Source organism: Mobula birostris, chromosome 4, assembly GCF_030028105.1.
Source record: "Mobula birostris isolate sMobBir1 chromosome 4, sMobBir1.hap1, whole genome shotgun sequence".
NCBI classification, from domain to species: Eukaryota; Metazoa; Chordata; class Chondrichthyes; order Myliobatiformes; family Myliobatidae; genus Mobula; species Mobula birostris.
Window position 1 is genome coordinate 157,802,691 of NC_092373.1, and position 21,756 is coordinate 157,824,446.

General features: G+C 41.0%; 1 protein-coding gene and 1 long non-coding RNA gene across 2 annotated transcripts in view; one reads left to right on the forward strand and one right to left on the reverse strand.

Annotated features, from left to right (window-relative positions):
* LOC140196690 (insulin-like growth factor-binding protein-like 1) overlaps positions 1–21,135 on the reverse strand; it is a 43,120-nt gene extending 21,985 nt beyond the window's left edge. Inside the window, exon 1 of the mRNA XM_072256320.1 lies at positions 20,622–21,135. Within this exon, the coding sequence (XP_072112421.1) occupies positions 20,622–21,072 (451 nt within the window). The 5' untranslated portion in view covers positions 21,073–21,135. The remainder of the gene's footprint in view (positions 1–20,621) is intronic.
* LOC140196055 (uncharacterized) lies at positions 6,584–17,324 on the forward strand. The gene is made up of 3 exons (XR_011885604.1): positions 6,584–6,766; positions 7,872–7,943; positions 17,037–17,324. It is a non-coding gene; the product is annotated as an uncharacterized lncRNA (long non-coding RNA).
* Positions 21,136–21,756: the final 621 nt, after the last annotated feature.

The following is a 21,756-nucleotide window of genomic DNA, read 5'->3' on the forward strand; positions in this document are numbered from 1 at the left end:
GCCTCATCATTGTAAGAGGTACACATTTCCACTGTACAAATTTCAGTCATTTGTCACTGTGTACCATTCAGTGAATTGAACAATCAGTGTACAACAATTGGTAATCAACTACTGTAGGTTATTTGTTGGCCAGCCAGTGTAGAAAATTCATTGATCAACTAGCGCACACTGGTCTATTCCTGGCTGGCCTTCTACTTTTCACCTTCATCAGGAGAAATGACGCCTGTCGTAGCCTACTCCAGTTCTGTATACGGATTAAACCTGACCAATACGGGATCCTGGATAATCAATTTTAAACATTCTATTTCCTCTGAAATACTGCCGAATATTGGTAGCTTGGGTTGGTTATTTGTAAGTTTGGTTGATTGCCAAGCTTGGCAAAACTTTTGCAGATGTTTTGGCTTCAATCAAGAAGCCACCATCAGTGCACAGTTGAAGGTGGTGTCTCCTCAGAATGGATACTGATTAGACATCATCATCTGGTTGGCTGGTTTAAAACAGTGAACAGTTTAGTGGTAGATGATTTTGATTGGCTAGCTTTGAGGCTAGCTAATCAGAGATTAGCTAATCCCTCAAAGCTAGCCAATCAGAATCATCTACTTGTTTTCAAATCCATCTGTCTCTTCACCCCTCCTTCATTCTGCAACCTCCCCCAGTCTACAACTCACTCTCCTCTGAGATGGTCATGTTACATTAAATGTGGCCTCTGTCCTCCACATTCTTGATTTGAATTGTGTTGTCATTAGTGGCCATGGTTATGGACCTCTGCTCTGTAGTTCCTTTCCTAAACCCCTTTCCCTTAAGTCACTCCTTAAAACCTTTCTCTTTGATTAAATTTTAGGTCACACTGAGACACTAGAGACTGCAGCTACTGGAGTCTAGAGCAACAAGCAGGCTGCTGGAGGAACTCAGTGGGTTGAGCTGTGTATCTGATGCAGGGTTTTGAACGAGGATGTCGACGAATCCTTACTGTGGCTCAGTGTTAAGTGCTGTTGAAACTCTTTTTGTGAAGCATCGGGGGAAATTTCTCTGCAATAGCAGTAAACTATAAATACAAATTGTTGTGTTGCTGATATCAATTCAGTGAGCACCATTGGCGGGTAACAAGTGGATAAAATTCAGTGCGTAATTAATGAACTAAGGTATCAGTTGCCTTGCTATGTATACAGAATTATCTGTACCTGAATTAAAATCCAAACAGATTATCCGTGTCCCTTGGGGATATACCTACTGGTCCCAATGCAGACAATTTATCTGTCTCCATCCTAATACTTTGATGGCTTCAGGCAATGGGTGGGGCAATAACTGCTGACTTGTCAGTGCCTCCCAAATCTTAGCAATGACCTTAAAAATATTAGTCCAACATTTTTGTAGAAATACAATTAAGTCTTTATGTTAACATATTTTTGACCTTAGCTCTGTGAATAAATAAGATTGACATTTTGTATAGCTGGGAGCAGGAATTTACAGAGGGATATGAACAGATTCAATGAGCATGAAGCTGCAATTCATTGAGAGGAAGTGTGATTAAAAATACAAATTATATAAATTTCATAAAAGAGGACTGGTTAGTAACTTTTGGGAAGAGAGATACACATACACACCTAAATATAGTATATCTCCTGTAAATCACAACTCTGAATTACTAGTATGAAAAATGTGGAGGAAGCTAAATGTTCACACTTAGAGTTAGAGAAGGAAACAGCTAGCATTTTGTGAGATATAACTCAAGGAAAACTTCAAATTCTGCCAGCTGCTGGTGTGCTTGAGCACAAAGTTCCAGATTGAAAAAGACATGACAAAAAGGGAAAATGAAGTAGAGATGAAAGGCTTTGGATTGCAATGAAAAAGAGAAAGAAGGGAAGAGGGAGGCTTTGTGGGGAAGAGAGAGGGCTATGGTTGACAATGAAGAGAGAAGCAAAAAAAAAGAAATTTATGGAAACAGAAGCAAGATTCTTAAACACTTCCTGGGCTTCCAGCCAGGTCCAGGCAACAATTTTAACCGATGTTTTGATGACAAATTCCGTCATCTTCACAGGGGTGATGCCTGGGCATGTCTAGTCTGATGGTATATATATTAAACTCCTGTCTTCCACTTCCTGATTGGTTAGGCCTTAACCAATCAAGTTTCTGCTCTCTCACCTTGTTTAAAATCGTATTCCAGTTCTTAGAGCGAGACCTTCATCTCTGCTGAAATTCTTATTGTCCAGTCTTATTTCAATGGCTTTCTTCACCAGGCGGTCCCAAAAACCATTGGCACTGCACAGTAGTTCTGTGCAGTCGAAGTCAATCCTGTGGTCATTGCATATGCAGTGTTCTGATACCACCAATTTCTCCAGGTAAACCCAAATGGATACACCTCCTATGCTCCTTGATGCAGGCTTCCACCATGCGCCTGTCAGGCCCGTATACACTGTTCCGCATTCACAGGGAACCCTGTAAAGGTCAACCATTCTGAGTTCCAGGTTACCTTTGACCAACATAACCTGGGATTTGAGATTCCTTATGGGTTTGCTGATGGCGTTATCTGGTATTTCTTCAGGATCCTGGTGATGCTTCCAAAAACCGTGGAAGTATAGGGAAGACAGATGGTAGTGATGGGTTCCTCCTCGTTGTTAGGTTTCCTGGTTTTTCCATTGACCCTCTTAAGGCCCTGACTGATTTCTTTCACCTTGTAGCTATTCTGCAGCTTATGCAAGACTCGGGCAGGTTACCTAACCACCGCTGAGCGTGAATTCTTCAGTGAGCACATGCATAAGCAAGAATGACAAAGTCATGCAAACTAAACAGAATACACAATTGCTCAGCTTTGCACAGCCCCATTCACAGTGAAACAAATGGGTGACATTTATGCACCTACAACTCAGTTGTTTCTACAGTGTATTAAAAAGTCAGCAACTGATAAACTCCTACTAAAATAGGTGACTTGTTAATATATTGCAATGTTAATGTGAATGTATCTGCAGGTCAGGGCAAAGCCTACATCCTGTTAGTATTTCATCAGTAATGAGATGAATGTCTGGGCATGTTGTCTTTATGAAGATGGACACATGAATGTCATGCAAAGCCCTGGAACCCACACTACTTGGATTGTTATCTATTTGGAGGTATAGCTCGGTAACAGGCCCTTATGGCCAATGAGCCCGTGCTGCCCGATTACACCCATGTAACCAATTAACCTACTAACCCATATGTCTTTGGAATGTGGGAGGAAACCACAGCACCCAGAGGAAACCCACGTGGTCATGGGGAGAAGGTACAAACACCTTACAGACAGTGGTGGAATTGAATCCCAGTCACTGGCTCTGTAACAGCATAATGCTGACCACTCAGGTTTCTTAAGGTTGTCATAGCTGGAGGAGGTAGTGGGGATAAGCTCCCACCACCTATTAAATGCTCAATGGTGTGCGGGTCAATTAGCCTCCGACAATCAAGGCCTTTACATGTGGCTTAGCTACTAAGCCCATCAGAACCATTTCTACCGACAGGAGAAGAAGCAAAGGCGGATTACTCAGCCCTTAAAACCAGTCACTTCGGGCAGATGTGGCTCATCACCCTCGGCTGGCAGCTCATCTAGGAGAAGGAAGATTCTGATCTCAAACCTCCACTACCTTGCGGCTATGCCCTCTCATGGGGAAGGCTTTGGGACTAAGCTCAAAGGAAAAACACAGAGCAGGAGTCCATACAGCACTTCTACGCTGATTTCAATGCTGACTGGCCACTCCTGCGATGTTGCTGGTGCAAAACTGTATTGGTCTCTGTGGTTCCTTTCAATCCATCAGCTGTGTGTGTGTGTGGGGGGGGTGGAATCCTGCTGTGTGAGCATCAGTGTTCTCTCCATATTATACTGTCCTGGCTTGTGCATCAGGTAGACAGCTAGGACACAATATCTATGATTGATCCTGACCAATGGAGGGCCTCAACCACTACAGTACCATGCTGCCCCAATTTAAATCCAGTCTTGTCCCTCTGCATTGGAGGACTCCTGGAAAGTAGGAGGAGGCACATACTTTAACTAATGCTTACAGAGCCTTATAATCAAATTTAGAATTTATTCTACTCTAAGGTAGCAAAATTATGATGAATTATTCTAAACCTCATGGCCCACAGTATTCAATGTTTATCAGCATGGGTCATTCTTTAGCTGAAGTAAGAGCAGGCGATATATCAAAGGAAGATTGAAAGGGCTCCAGGAAGTAAACCTTCTGATAGGACTCTATATCGGCAAAAAAAAATGAAGAGAGGGATAATGGTACAGAATTCATATGGAACAGTTTGCAAATTTGAAATACAGGTTGAAACTCTCTGGTCTGGTAATCTGTAGTTGGGCAACACCCATGGTCCAGCATGGTTTAAATCTGTAGTATGCATCTGTACTAATTCACTAATTCTAAGGTCTAATTAATGTCTAAAAATAACAAAGATCTGTACTAACCTCTATCTCATTAACCACTCAGTACAACCTTTGCAATCTCAGCCAACAGCATTTCCAAGTTTTGGAAACTTTGGGTTACGGACAGTTCTTGGATCTCATATAACCCAGGGTGTCTAAAACAGCAATGTTATAACAAGTAATTCTCCTATTCAGAGGAAGATGATCATGGGGCAAATTCTGTGGTCTGGTATTTTCTGTCATCTGGCACCTGTCAGATTCCAAGGGTACCGGACTAAAGAGAACCAATGTATATGAGCTAACCTGTCTTTTAAATGCAGCACCTGACATTTAATATCATTACAGTGAATGGAACTAAGTACTGTACTGGATTTATGTAACAGGTTGATGGTAAGTTACTAACTACTAAGTGACAGCACCAAAAATGATTTTCTGCTCTAATTAAAAGTTTCACACCAAGGATTTCTTTGAATCCCAAAGATAAAGGAAGCAAAGTATTTTTTATTGTTAAACTAAAAATTCAATTGCATAATACTGTATGATTCATAGTTGGGCAAATGAAAATTAATTTTAACTGCACTAAAATGCAATAAAAATAATTTCTAGGCCATTCTGGAAACTTTACCAGGCACTTTGCACTCCTGAGGTGATTTTCATAATGGGACCTATAGGATGAATCTACAAACGTGCATATACAATTGCTCTTTTGAAGCACTGTAGGAGAATTTAGGCCTCAACTTAGAAGCATCACTTGTTAACTATGTGGAAGGTACAAGTTAGAGCTGCTGTGTAGTTTCATAGTGAAAACATGTCAGTTAAGTCCCTTTGGGAGCCATGGCCCTGCCATTCCCTATCACATGCAATGCATCGATTTCTGCTCAATATTCAATCTCAATCCTCAACTTTCAATTTCAATCCTCACCTACCAATTTGTCACTCATTTCTTGATCCTGCAATCTGAAGCCTAGACTCTCATCTCTTAAGCCCTCAGAAGTGTTGTAGACATGGTTCCCTGAAGGTGACGACACAGGGTGGTGAAGAAGGTGTGTGGTATGTTTGCCTTCATCAAAGGGAGCACCGAGTACAGGAGTTGGGATGTCATATTATAGCTGTATAAGACATTGGTGAGATATACCTGCTGTGTAGTTCTGGTTACCATACTGTAGTAAGAATGCAATCAAGAAGGTGAGACAGGGCAGTAAAGATTCACGGGGATGTTACTGGGAATGGAGGGCTTGAGTTATAAAGAGACATTTTCTGGGAACGAAGGAAGCTGGGGAATATCAAATCATGATGGATAGTTACAGATTTTGGGCCCAGGGTTGGGGAGTATAGAACTAGTAATGTGCAGATGAGATTTTAATGATTTATTAATTTAAAATCAATATTGAAACCTCTCTAAAAACCTCATGTGAAAAATTACTACAGTATCTAATTCCCTCAGAATTATATTAGGATATTTCATGAACATTCAAAGAATAAAAAGTTAGATTTTAATTTACACAAGAGATTCTGCAGATGCTGGAAATCCTGAGGAATGCACATAAAGTGCTGAAGGAACTCACTGGGTCAGGCAACATCTATAGAGAGGAAGAAACAGCCAACTCTTCGAGCCAAGACCCTTCATCAGGACTTCATCACTTTTGCATTTTCTTTTTTAATTTCTGATATTTCACTTTCTAATTTGACCTCATGTCTGTAATCCAATCTTTAGTTCGATCTTTTTCCAGGATGAATAAATATTTACTAAAAATAAATTCCCTTAAAGTTCCATGATTTTTCATCTCCAGACTTGCACCCCTGCATAAATTGTACAATCTGATTGGTACCCAGCCTATCTCAAGGCACCAGAACTACTGAACAGCAATATATCTCCATCAGCCATTGCAATTCCCATCAGAAAAGTGTAAATCCTTGATAAAGAGCAGTTATTTTGTGGCAGCTTACTTCAAATTCAGTGAGCGGTAACACCTTCAAATAGAGCTGGATATCGTAATGGCTTGTGTGACATTTTGGATTGGGCACGTTCTAAATCACAGATGGCCTTGGATGTGTTAGAGCTGTCAATGTAGAGTTATGTTGCCCAATTAAATATTAATTAAACTCCACACATTTTATCCATTTACCTTCAATTCAGGGGCCTGAGTCCATCACTAATTTAACCACCATTGGTGACTGCTTTGTATTGTACGGCTGGGCATATTTTGTGATATGCCTTGGTGCGTGGAACTACAATGAACAGCAACAAAAAACTCCAGATGCTAGCAATCCAAAATCAAAGCAGAAACATCTGGGAAACAGATCAAGCAGCATCATTGGGGAGAGAAATAGAATCAACATTTTGGGTCAAGAATCCTCATCAGAACAGAAAAGGTAAGACATTGTAAGGTAACATGATTTAAGCTGTAGATGGGAAGAGTGTGGAGGGCAATGTTGTCATGGTAATGATGACATAAAATTAACAATATAGAGGGGAAAAAATAGAAAATCTGAAACAAATGTACATCCACATCTGTAGATGCTTCAGGTGCAGCATAGATGTGGAAGTAGACAAGGGAGAGAAAAGGCAGATGGAACCAGACTGAAGAAAGGGAAGCGTGAGCTTTATATGTTTATTCCATTGCTACCTTCTATCTATCATTCCTCTGACCCCATTTCCCTCCTTCATCTGTCTCTATCTGCCTATCATCCCTTGCTTCTCCTTGGTCGACCTAATATTTACTGGCCCCTCTCTCACTCCCTCCACCTCCCACTACCATTTCCTATTTATACTGGCTATCATCCTTGACAACTCTCAATGCTGATGCAGAGTCTCGACCCAAAACATCGAAAGTTTCTTCCCACAGATACTGCTTGGCCCATTGGTTTCCTCCAGCCGTTTGTTTGCTTTTGTACTGGGAATAGTCAAGTTCCAACATCGCTCCCTACAGCATTTTACACAGTACTCAAACCAGATTAGTTTCTCTGGCAAATTCATGCTTTCATCTTTTACCCACTTCTCTTGAATAATGAAAAGTGCATTTAATACTGAAAAATATAAAAAAATAAAATATATTCTTCCTTTCTTCCTGATTTCCAGTACCTGCAGTACTTGCTCTTGCTCTGTTTATATTTCCTAACAAGTAATGGATACCGTCTAAAATTTTTTTTTTGTGAAACAGGAGCCTAAACATCTTTACCAAACTAAACTATGGGTCAATAATTGTTTATCCTGCCTGTTCACAAGGTCGTTGTTCTAATGAGCTGAACCACAAACAAAAGGGACGTTATTCTGGATCTAGCACTACATCAACACATTAACGCTTGGACAAGTTTTGTAATTAGTTCATTTGGAATACTCCCAAATTTCAAGCTCTGATAGGTTTTATTATGAACTCAAAAGTTGCTTGTGTTAGCAGTTCTAATCTAGAGATATAGAGTCTGAAAAATTAAAAACAACAAAAAAAACTACATACTCATTTTTTTTTTTACTTTGTAGGATGCCCTTGGGGAATATAAGATCGTATCACATTTGACAATTGCGATATTACCATGGATGACCAAAAGCTTGGTAGGTTTTAAGCAGTGACTTCCAGGTAGGGGTATAGAGAAGTCTAAAGATGTATTCAAGAACCTGGTATCAAAGTAGATGAATGCATAAACACCAATGATGGAGAGATAAAAATCTCTGCCAGAAGGTAGAACTGGTGTGCTTTTGGATTAGTCCAGGTGAGAGGAAAAAAGGAAGTAATACCATGGACCGATTACACAATGTTTGATTAGAAGATTTGTGAGGCAAACAGTATTTAGAGTAAGTTAGAATGGATACAGGCTCTGAGATTAGGCAGAGTTTTGTTTATTGGAAATAGGAAGATTCTCAGGAGATCACTGGCATAGTCTGGACAGCAGATGATAAGACCAGCGCGGAGGGTTTCATCCGCTGGTGAACTGAAATGCAGTAAAGATGGAAGGGTGAAAATGAATTGAGAGTGCATCTCTAGCAAGTGTTATGGCATTGAGTTTGCTGACCATGAAGCTCTAATTTCAAACAAAGTTCTTAAGCCATATCCAACATAGGTAGCTATGGGTATCCTTACTAAAAGGAAGTTAAAATGCAGCCATCGACACCTCAAAGACAAGTTCACTTTCCTGTTTATCCTCCATGGCAAGTTTAGTTGCCAGTATCCACTCGAGCAGTGGGTCCCCCCTCCCTACCAAGGAGAAGATACTTCCAGTGAACAAATTAAAACACAGTCCATTTATTTTCAGTGATACATGTTTAAATCCAAACAATATTCTTAAAACACATTAAAAACTCACAGAAGATTTCTAACTTAGAAAAGCACAAGCCATTTCTAAAACACAGCTACAATTCCTATTAGCTAAAAAGACATAACCATGAGCTGCAGACAAACCAGTGTCCATCGCAGAAGTCAAAGGCAGAGGAGTGGACTCTAGCTCACTGTGTGTTCCTGTCATTCTTCTTGATGTTCTGAGACCATTCCTAATAAACCTGATCTGCCCTCCTGATTTATTCTATTTCTCTGCCACTTAGGTGACTTCACACACATACAATATTTTTTCAGGCTACTTTTAACGGAAGTGGTTTTAAAGCTTCTGGAAACAGAGAAGCTGACTCTTTGAGTACATAAACCTTCCAGCTTATTAACATATCAGCTCTTTTTTGTGCTATCTGATCTACAAGCTTTCTTGTATTAAGCAACTTAACCAGTGTTGACTACTTTGAAACAAGTCAAATTAAATAACCGATTGTTTTATACTGCACCTTTTCAGTAATAAGCCCAGGTGCTGTGGGGTCAGCAAGTCTGTTATAGGCAGTGCTTGTTTGCAAAGCTTACCAGTTACATTAAGAACTGAAGCCTGGCTCCTGTTTACAACAAGCAGCTAAACAAAAATATTAGTTGGAAGCTTAACATATTCAAAAACAACATTTTGATCTTTACAAATGTCAGTTGCTTGTTTAGAAAGCTAAGCATGGCAAAAAACAAGGCCGTTTGGCCCCTATCAATGAATATTTATCACAAAGGTAGGTGTCTCTGATGACTGCAGCTTTTGTTTAGTAGTTCAATCCAAGGTCAAATAGGGTGGTGAGAATGGAAACTTTGGTCAATAAGCTAGTGATACTGTGTATTTGAATAACAGAAAAAATCTCCATCTCCATCACAAATAAATGAATGGTCATGCTTCTGATTTCACAGAAAATTAGTAGCTTGAGCTAGAGTTCTTCTTTACCAGTTATCTACATTAGGGCATACTTTAATGGTTTATGTAGTGAAATCTGATATGTTGAAGTACTCTGCTTCCATTTATATGGTTACTAATCTCTACTCACTGCCATTTAACCTTCTGTAAGGATACTGTGTTTATAGATTGGCTATTAATATTCATGTTTAATATACAACAGTGCTTTTCAGTTGATGTGATGGAGTAATTGCAAAATTCAGCTACAGAGGTTATTAATTCTGTGAAATTATGTCTATCATTTGTGGCAGATGGTTATCAAAAACTGATTACGTATTGGAGATAAACACCTTGGCAAAAGTCGTCAATACTTATCTAACTAATATCATTAAGATATTTGACAACAGCCATTGCAGCTATCATCTCAATGGTGGGCATAACTTTTGGGATGCATCTTTCAGTGAACTCTCATTTAACTGAGCTGAGTAAATTTGCAAGTAAAAAGAGGTATTGGATGCTAAAGATCCACACTCCTTGTTGTAACGGGGCTAACTTCTGAAATAATTTTAAAAATTACATTCTTAAATCTCCAGGGTGCAGGCTATTGTTTGCAAAAATGGTTCTCTGATAAATTCTGTCATCAAAGCCGCATTAATTGGAGGTTCTTAAATGGAAGTTAAGCAAGAGAATTAGAGCCAATAACTGTGCTCAAAGATTACTTTCTCATCAAGTAAACATGCCAAGGACCCAAGTTGTAAATTGCATCCGGGTCTAGTAAGTGAAAGACATGAAGACAGATAAGTTGTTCATAAATGATTCTTCCCCATCCTGATTAAAATAGTATTAGTTGTTAAAAAGAACATCAAGATGATACCCACCAATAATTTATAATATCTTTGGGTTGTTTGGTAATAATTTGTCACTGATGGATTTGAGAGAACTGCACATATCCATTTCTATTCTTTAATAATAAGTTGAAGTCTGAATATCATCGGGAACAATATTTCTTTTTCTTTTCCACACCTTTAACGTGGTATCCACCAAGGGTCAGTCATCTTCTCACCAACATGCTTTGAGAGGGTGGACCTCTAAGAACAACGTAGTCCCTCAGTGCTGGGCACAGACAGGGTGAATGCATACAGTCTTTTTCCAGGAGAAAGGAAATGAAGAACTAGAGGTCAGGGGTTTACGGTGGCAGAGGAAAGATTTAAAAGGGATTTGAGGGGTAATTTCTTTATGCAGAAGGTTGCCTATGTATAGAACGAGCTGCCAGAGGAAATAGTTGAGGCAGGTACAATAACGACATTTAAGAAGGTTGGTGGATATGAAAGGTTTAAAGGGATATGGGCTAAACAGGACAAGTTTATTTGGTCTGCATGGACAAGTTGGACTGATGGGTCTGTTTGCTTTCTGTATTACTCTCTGACTCTATGAAAAATGTAAGTCTTTGATTACATGCCCATATCTTCATTAATCAGCTTGGACAGTGATTGCATTTGCCAGAATTTATCATCGAAAGGGTGTTCTCTCTCGGACAATAAAGGGTGAAATGACATGCTCAAGCCTCCTCCAATATGTATGGAAGCAGCAAACTGAATGTGATGTTAAAGCTTGTATCTCTTACATAGCATTTGGTTCCAATGGTTTTCTGTGCAATAGATCACAATGTCTATTGTGAGATTAAGTAATTGGCTCATGCAATCCTGAATATATAATTAATCCACAGAGTAGTTTCCAGAAATATTCTCATTTCATACCTTGCTAAATTGAAAAGTAGAAATACAATGCATCTTTAAAAGTGTAATCGGCAAATAAATTGATTTACACCTACCTTACAAAGAAGTATTTATTAGTCTACAACACAGAAAACGGATTTACCCTCCTTTAATCATAATTCTTTTCCATATCAAAAAGTATGTCAGTTTTTGTCATAGTTCATTGAAATTAAATCATTATTAGAATGAAGCAGATGAGCTTTCTTTATATCATGTAATGACTCATCAGAAGGATCCTTGAATTAGAAGTTCTGCTGATATCAGATGCAATGCCAGAACTGATGAACAAGCAGACTGTATTTTGAAACTATTCTTTATACATAGGGACTCATGACCAGGAGGTAGCCTTTCAGGACCTCAAACTTGTCCCATCCACAGTATCTGCCTCGTCTCTTATCTTTATACCCTTTTTCTCGCAGTACTTACCTAGAGTCAGGTTTTGAATTATTTATAAAGATAGTAGCTGCCAACTTTTGAGGGAGTGAATTCCACAGTTTTTATTTTTTTTTTGCGTAAAGATATCTCCTAACATCTCCTGAATGACCAATGTCTTTGTCTCCTTGTCCTTAAATCCTTCACCAGTGAAACTGAAGCTTTTCTCTATTCCGCTATCATTCTAGCACTCTATTACCTATTCTGATTATTATTTGTACCTGTGAATACACCTTAATGACCTGTGTTTAAGGCCCCCTGGAACTCAGACCTCTATTGTACATCTTTACCTTTAAAACATTGCCTTAGAGATATACATAAGACCATAAGACAAAGGAGCAGAAGTCGGCCATTCAGCCCATCAAGTCTGCTCCGCCATTTTATCATGAGCTGATCCATTCTCCCATTTAGTCCCACTCCCCCGCCTTCTCACCATAACCTTTGATGCCCTGGCTACTCAGATACCTATCAATCTCTGCTTTAAATACACCCAATGACTTGGCCTCCACTGCTGCCCGTGGAAACAAATTCCATAGATTCACCACCCTCTGACTAAAAAAATTTCTTCGCATTTCTGTTCCGAATGGGCGCCTTTCAATCTTTAAGTCATGCCCTCTCGTACTAGACTCCCCCATCATGGGAAACAATATACTGTATATTTGATCCAAACCACAGGACTTTACATTTACCTGCATTCATAGTTGAATGTAGAAACTTTATACACTTTATGTATCAATGTATCATGAGCCTTGGGGCCTGGGCCTGTGCAGCCAGCAATAGTGCATTGGGCTCAGAGGTTTTTGTTAATTGTTGTCTTAACTAGAGTTGTTAAGCCCTTGTGCTTTCCGTTTAATCCTGTCAAATTTATTTTGACTGCCATGGGTTTTCCATGTACTATGATTGTTTAAAATAGTCTCCAGATTAGCATTTATTACTGGGTCCTTGTGCTGAGAATGATTTGTCTTATGGTATCACTCAGTCAAGCCATTGAATTTCTATGTATAAATTCTTGTTTCTGTCTCTACATGGGAGTCTGTCATTCCTCCATACCCAAGTTCAGTCGTCAGCGCTCACCATGACAGAATGTTCCCATGATCAATGAACCCAGTGGACATTGGTCAGCTGGAGGCAAGGGTGCCTTCTATTCTGAGTTTTCCAAGTTTACGTTCTGAGTGTATGCTCTGAGCTACTCCAGTTTACGTTCAAGGTTCTTCCTAGGCTCTCTAGGTTGTCAACGTTTGCTAGGTCTCCCATGATACACTATGTTTCCGAGTTATATGCAAGGTTTTGAGTTTTATGCAATGTTTATCAGCACTGTCTCAAGAGCATCAGGTCTGTCTTGGGATCTCCAGGGTTCTCTGGGCCACCAGGTGTTGGCCTTAGGGAGGTAGGTAATGTCATGAGCACTGGGGCTATGTGGCCAGCTGTAGAGTGTTGGGTTCTGACATTTCTAGAGAACCTGTATTTGTTAATTGTTGTCTTAACTTGTGTTTGGTCTTTAATCTTGCCAAGTTTATGTTGACTGGCATGGGTTTTCCACATACTATGATATTTGAAGTGGACTCCCGATCAGCACTTATTGCAGGGTCTTTGTTCTGAGAACAATTTTTCTCACAGTGTTGCTCATTCAAGCCACCAATGTTCTGTTAGAATTCCTTTGTATAAACTCTTAATTCTGTTCTTGTTCCTCTGCACCTGGGTTCAGATTATGCCAGCGCTCACCGAGACCACAAAATTTATATGTTCCAACTCTCACAATTTCAGTAGTCCCTCAATGAATCTGTTGTAAGCTTGGATACATACCTCTCTATATTGTGTTAACTAGCTTATCAATAAATACAGTGAATTGCTCAGGCCGCAGCAGAGATCTTTTGGGATACTATTAATTACTTTGAAAATACGACTTTCAATCAATCTTGATAATGTGAACAATGGTATAAAACTTAATCAAATTCATGTGATTGTTTGGCTCCAGTCTTCAAAAAGAACAGGACAAGTCATATGGTTAAACCTGACTTTAATTCTGAACTAAGAATCTTTATATGTTCATTTTTAAATCAAACTTAGTATTTATACAAGGGATGATGAGCCTCACAGTTCAATAATCATGGCATGATCCTGACCTTTGTTGTCTGTTGGAGTCTGAAAATTCTCCTTGTGAACCTGTGGGTATCTCCCAGGTATTCCAGTTTGCTCCTGCTTCCCAAAAACACAGTACTGTACAAAGTCTTAGTGTACCGCACAGTATTGTAGTAATTTTATGTATTGCACTGTACTGTTGCCCCTAAAAAAAATTCATGACGTATATGAGTAATGATAAACCTGATTCTGCTATGTGTCTCTTTTGTGGACTGAGAGTGGGAAGGGAGCAAGGAGAGTGGAATCGTGGTTGGGAAAAGGGGAAGGGAGAGGAATGGGAGCAGGAAGCACCAGGAAGACATTCTATAATGATCAGTCGATGATTGTTTGGAATCAAAGGAACTTGCCTGGTGTCTCAGGGCTGGGTGTGTCTGCATCCGTGCCAACCCTGCCCCTGGCACCCCTTTCTCTGCCACCTGTCTCACATCCCTCCCACGGTGCTCCACCCTCACCACTCCAAACATCCTTTGATCCTGCCACATTGACAAACTCGCTGCCAGTTACAGTACTGTGCAAAAGTCTTAGGCACCCTAGCTATGTATATGTGCTTTAGACTTTTGCACAGTACTGTAGGTCAGTTGACTCCTCTACAATACCCCTAGTGTTGGGGGCTCAAAGGAAACTCATGGAAATAAATGTGCAAATGTCTGAGAGCTGGCACTAACTCACTGGACTGGATGCCCACTTGCTATATCAGTATGAAAAATGAGATGAGCCTTATGCTGATTGGTAGGTTAATTGTCTGCAATAAATTACTCCTTGTGTAGATGTGGCAGGAAATTAAGTCAGAGCCACTCCCGTACACAATTTGACAGTTATGTGAGATGGAATAGTTTGTGGGAGTTATTGGGATGCTCAGCGAGCTGGCAGAGATCTCATAAGCCAAGAGTACCCTTCCACCTTGTAAGGAAACAGGGCAGAGAGGCAAATGTTTGAAACTGCAGGGGCCCACTCGAATACTCACAGCTGGACATAACGAAGACGTGGGTGATGATTTCAGCAACCAAGGCAAAATTTGGTGTCAGGCATTATCACAAAGCTGAAAGTAGACAATGGTGTTGATGGAAGAGCCAGAGTTCAGCCTGGGGCCAAATGTGACATTGTGGTCACAGACAATCCGCTTCAGTATCAGACTTGTGCAAGGGAAAAGACTGAATTAGTATAGGAAACAGAGTTTGTGATGTGGGCCGAAGACAATGACTTCAGTCTTTCCTCATTTTAGTTGAAGGAATTTTTTGCTCAGCAAGTATTCTGATTCTGATATGGGTCTCGATGACTCATTGACAACTAACAGTAACAATTTAGGGATGGTGAACAGGGTCAAGGGAAGGGTGGTGAGGTAAAGCCTTGTGTCCATAATTTATTATTGTATGCTCTAAATGACTTATTTTCCTAGCTCCTCAGTTGATAATGTATACAGCGTTCCCACAGGCAGATCCCAGGAACTGTAAGCCAGCTCCTGATACAGACACAGCTTGCAGCTGCATTACCAAGTATTAAATGTTTCAGTCACTGTGGCATAATTAGATCTGACTGTCTCTCAGATGCCTATATTAAACAGCTTTGCAGGCCACATCAGTAGCTTTAATTGCCTGCAGGTGAATCTGGAAACTGTACCCCATGCTGGTGCCACATTGAGGATTTTCACAATTCATCTTCACTCCCCTATGGGTAAGAACGTTATGCATTGAAACCAAGGTTAAGCTCTTCATACTTGGCTGCATTTGTGCCTCTGATTTAATTGGCCATTTACATCAATGACAAATCTTGTCTACCTTTCAAATGCCGGCTTGAATTGGTGGAAGGATGACTGACAGTCTGCAGAAGACACCAGGGGTATTCTGCACCTGACAGTGCTTCCTGCAATCTCGCAACAAAACATCATCCTAAATCCTGAGCATTCCAAGAGGCTTCAAAGAGGAGCAATGTGTTTTTCACAATGTGGAAGTATTATGACAGTGGGCTTTGTTCTGTTTAATGGTTGGAGAAAAAGGCGTGCATTGAAATTGTGTATGCTGACTGTAAAGATGGAACAATTTGAAAGCATGAGATTAGTGGCTGGAAAATCCCTTAATAGGCTCTGGTGTGTCTTTAGTTTTCTTGGTTGAGTATTGTATTTGGAATGAATGAAGAAAGTGTGAAGGTTTTGCTCAATTCAGTCCAGGGATTTTGTTTCTCCAATGTACGGTAACACCACATTACTTGGCTTTGCACAACTGAAAACAAAATGCACTGATTAACAGGGCATATTGAGGAATTTAATACTGACCATTCATCCAAGATGGATAAGCACACACTTTGGTTATTTATTTCAGCACAAGTTGCTAGTTACTGCCTTCCGGGCCGTGCTTTGAAGTTGTCAGTGCTGAGGTGTAGTAAAGAACCTTTGTGTTTTGGTGAAAAGATAATTAATGTGAAAAATGCCCAGGATTACTTTTGGATACTAATTCATTTGGATGCAAAACGCAGCAGTATTCCCAGAGATTTGTCACAGAAGACTATTGTAGTTGAATTATTCACCCTCCTCTATTCAGAAATGCAGACTGATTCAGCACCCAGACATATCCATTCACAGACGAAACTCAGTGAGAGGATAAGTAAATGGCAGCTGTAATGCTTTTAATGAACAGTATGGATAAAGGTTAGTGAAGATACAAATCAAAGCAATTCCCATGAACAAATCCAAAATAACAATTTAATTCAACAGCCTCATACCATCAGCATTTAATTTACTGCAAAAGGATATCCATAGAGATTCTTCAAATCTTGAACTGTTTTTGATCTATTTATAAGTAGCTTTGTAATTGCTATTATAATTAATACACTTGGTCTCAATAAGGTACAATACACTACTTGCAAAAACCTCTATCTTTCCAAGTAAAGTTAATCTGTGTTTGCATTCTACTGCACAAATTTGTTTTTTTCACCATTCAAAATCCTTAGGATATTCTAACTGCTTTAGAAGTACAATGGAAAATCACATTTTTATTGCTATAATAATTCAATGGTTTTGAGCATGTTTATTATTCAATATTAAATGGAAACCAATGCTGAGCAGCAATTAAAATAAGGCAGTGTCATTATCTTTTCTTATTCCATTCCCTTTATATTTCTAGATACCGATCTACTATTTGAATAGGCAAATAGGGCACTTGACCTAAATTGGTGGGTTCTTCTTTAATTATGCAGATATGCATCATACAGGTGCATTGGTAATGATGTAACTAGTGAAGGAAAAGAATATGTGACTTCAATCAGAAGAGCAGAGGTGTTGCACTGGTATGTTACATTGAAGGATGCTTTAGTTGTATAATTGCCTGATATGAAAACACCAATACCAAAGAATGGAAAAGCCCAGGTGGATACAGCCCAGTTCATTATAGGCAAAGCCCATTGAGCACATCTACAAGGAAAGCTGCCACCGGAGAGCAGCATCTGTCATCAAAGAACACCTCTCACTGCTGCCATTGGGAAGGAGGTACAGGAGCCTTAAGTCCCACACACCACCATGTTCAGGAAAAATTATTACTCTACAACCATCAAGCTCTTGAACCAGTGTGGATAACTTCACTCACCACAACTCTGACCTGATTCCACAATCTATGGACTTACTTTCAAAGACTCTATAATTCATGCTTTCAGTATTGTTTATTTACTTGTTTAATATTATTATTATTATAATATGCATTTGCACAAATTGTCTTCTTTTGCAAATTGGTTGCTTGTTAATTTTTGTTTATGTGTACTTTTCATTAATTCTATTGTATTTCTTTGTTCTACTATGAATGCCCACAAGAAAATGAATCTCAGGGTAATATATATGATGACAGACTTCGGTAAAAAATTTACTTTGTACTTTGTAGGATGCTAAAGGCGAAGGGATTTCTAAATTAAGATAAGAATGTTACTGACAATATATTGGAAATACAGTAACAATTTGCTGTTTGTTGCTTGTTTGAGTAATACCATGACATCTAGTCGATAGTGATGCGATGTGTATGGGCAATGGCTCAAGAGTTTTATTCACACAATGAGGGAGGTGTAGGGATGCTGTAGTATCAGTGGCTCCAGATTTTGAAGATCTTCTTTTCCTTGTTGCTTGCTCAATTTTGTATACAAGGAACAATGACTTAAACTGTCATAACTCTCGTACCTCCCCGCATCTCTGCCTTTGCCATCTCCCTTTAAAATCTAGCTCATTAGTTTTGACTTGAATCATCTCATTTTCTTTTGGTGCTGTTTCCTTTGCTCTGTGTTACTGAGAGATTAGAGTGGTGGATGAAAGCTACAACATTATACATAAAGTCCCAGATGGTCATTAGAGTCATCCAGCATGGAAAGAAGATATTTGGAGGCTATGATGCCCATTACGAACACTTGGTCCATATCCTTCTATGTCATGACATTTCAAGTGTTCATCTAAATAGTCCTTATAGTATGTGAATAAATCCATTTATAGCACTCTCCTCAACAGTGCCTGCCAAATTTCTCCCTCAGTGTGACAAATTTCTTCCTCAAACCCTCTCTAAATCTCTATACTATGTTACAATTGAGCACCCTGTTCATGCTATAAAACTCCGAAGATCAGTACAGCATAAAACGCTGGGGGAATTTAGGTCAGGAGCTGTCGAAGAAGAGAAATGAACAGGAGGCAATTTAGGGCAGAGACTTTCTTCAGGACTAATCTGAATGAATCTTCCAGCAAAAACAGAATGATTAAATTATGAAAGATGCTTCGGAATAATTAGAAAAACGTAAGTTGACTCCAGCCTGAAAGTAAAAGTAAAAACCATCCCCTAATTTGTTTGTTTTCATTGAATTGTTTTCCAGGTTATCAAACGAGCTCGAATCCCAACAAATACATTTCGAGCCCTTACTTGCTTACCTGCCAGTTCTATGTTCTAATATTTATGTAGACCACAAATTTGCTGGAGTACCTCCCGGTATTGACTGCACTTCACAGATATACAGTAAACTGTCAAACAAAACCCCCACACATGCGCTTGTACACATAATACCAATGGAATTCAAATACCTCAAACTTCCATTAAAACTTATCTAGTTAATTTAAGACTGTTAGTTATCAAACATTTTAATTTACGGTCAGGATAAATGGAATTCCTATTCACTCCGGACTAATTTATAGTAGACTGCAAGAGGTCTTGGAGTAAAACTGTCCGGACTCCTTATTCGGGAATTCTCGGGCAAATTAATGGATCGTAATTCCAGGGCCGAGGTCTCAAAGTTTTCTCGGGGTCTACGTCTTCATTTCGCCGCTTCCATTTGTTTGCAGGTATACATGGGGAAGACTTTTTTGGACCAATCGACAGGGATCCACAATCTAACCGGGCAAGCCTCCCTGGCATTCGTCCGCCAAAGATCATCCTTCCTAGCGAAAATCGATAACCTGAGCTAATGATTGATGGAGTTTCTATTTGCCACGAATACCCGATTGCCAGATCAAGGGGCACGCCTCAAATATTCTATTAACTCGGGTGGCAGCTGTTTCCCCATCTCCTGTTTGATGTTCACACAAGCGCCTTCTCCCAGAGGGACCAGGAGTGACCCCGGGCATTCATCTGCGCAATGTCGGGTCAGTAGTGCTTCTCCGGGATTCACAGTTGACATAATCGGTGTCGGCAAAGACTAGATATCTGCCAGAGCCCAATGCGCTAAATTAAAAGCGTGAAAGGGGAGTCCAGAGGGAGCTTGCAAACAAACCTCGGACAGTTGGGGGAATTTGTAGACACGGCCGGAGCTTATTAGTTTTCCCTGAACCCGATCGCCAGCTGCTCGGAGCACGGAGACCTTTATTGCACCTTCTTACATGGCAGATCAATCAAATCCATCAGACACACACACACACACACACACACACACACACACACACACACACAGCGACCGAGGTACACGAGTGGGCATACATATAGACACAGGGAGAAAGTAGCGAAATGAAGGGACAGAAAAAGTCCCAGTCGCTGCCCAACTCTCACTTTCCATCGCGCGTCTCTTCTCCCAAGGATGGTCTCATCTCTCCATCCCGCCCTCCCATGTTTGGCACTTGCTGCGTCTTTCTATCCGCTCGCCTTCTCAACACCTGTCTTATCTCCCCTTTGTTTCCGACTCACTTTTTCTGTTCTTGTCCCTCTGTCAGAGAACCAGGAGGAGCAGCAAACAAAAAGTAAGGCAAGAGGTAGGCAGACAGATAGATAGATGGAAGGGAAGAAAAGGAAACGAGAAGGATAAACGAGAGAGACGGATACATCGCGCAAATGAAGGAATAACGGGAAGGCGGGGGTGACGTTGGGGGAGGGGGTGTGAGAAAAAAGCCATAAAGAAGAGGGAACGAGGGAAGGAGGAAATAAGTGTTCGGCCAGCATAAAGTGCTCAACAATTTAATACAATTGTTCTAGTCCACCCTTCTCCTTTTCCCTCGTTCAGTTTCCTCCTCTACACTTGCCTTGTTCAAGCTCTCCCTCCTCCGTCCCCAACGCCTGATCCCGAGTCTCTACCCTCATTTCCCATGCCCTGCGCCCACTTTCCCTACGTCCCCTCACTTCTCTCCCCTTTCCCCTTCTGATCCATTTCCTATCTTTTTTATTTCCCCATCCCTTTCTCCTGTTCCTCGCCTTCATGCTATCTCCTTGACCACCAACCCCCCCAACCCACGCCGCCAATCCCGCACTCTGCCCTCTTCTTACCATATTTGCACTCCCCGTCGTGTACTTTGTGGATCTTGCCCTTTTGCTTGTGCACGGATAGCCAGCTGGCCAGATGCAAGGCGCAGATAGTGGGATAGGTGTTAGTGTCCGAGCCACACACTGGGTAGTCGTGTTTGCAAACGCAGGACCCGGTGCCCTCTTCTTCCTCCCCTTCTTTCCCCTCCTCCTCGTCCCGCCGCTGTCCGTCCGCTGAGGTCAAGCACACGTACCCGGGGGCGCAGCGGCCGTGCCTTAGACCCCGACCACCGCACAGCTCGTCCTGAACTCCCAGGCACCGGTCACAACAGCCGCACTCGTCCTTCGCCAGTAGTTCGGGCACTTGGCACTGCACGGCCGGGCAATCGGTGGGATGGCATCGGTCGCACCCTGTTTGTGCTCCTGTGCCCCAGACTGCACCGCCGAGCATTAGCACCAAGAAGGCAAACTCCATGCTGACGGCTCCTGTGAGAGTGACCCACTCTGGATCCCAGCTGCTAACTCGTCGCACACATCATTCATTATTCATTAGGCTTCCACACGCCAGCGGCTGTGCACATTGGACAGGTTTGGATCCAAAAAAACCCACCCCGCAAAATTCCAGCCAGTCATTCACCATCTTCCTAAATAACAAGCAATGCCTGTTCCAATCGCACCTGGGATCCTCAATGCCTGCTCGGAGTTCATAACATGCACCTCGCATCTTCCCGGATACCCAAGCCCGCTCCCGCCACACACCCCCATCGGTGAAGCGTCTATCTTGCTGAGGGGCATGGTTTCTGAAGCAGGTCGACAGCAGAACACTGGGCGCGCGATAGGCTTTTTATGGTCGGACTTCGCAGTGTTTGAAAACAAAAAGGACTTGTAAACACAACTGCACATACACGCAAAGTCTTTTTGTTTCACGGCCACAAACAATCTGCTGGAGGAACTCAGCGGGTCGAGCAGCTTCTGTGGGGGGAGAAAAGGGTTTGTTGACGTTTCGGGTCGACCCTGTGCATCAGGACTCCTGAAGGGGGACTGTGCTTTTCTCCTCTCAATCGCTACTCGACCCGCCGAGTTCTTCCAGCAGATTACGTATTGCTGTGAAAACAAAAGGCATTGTGGCGCCTTTCACCATTTGACGACTCCCCGAAAA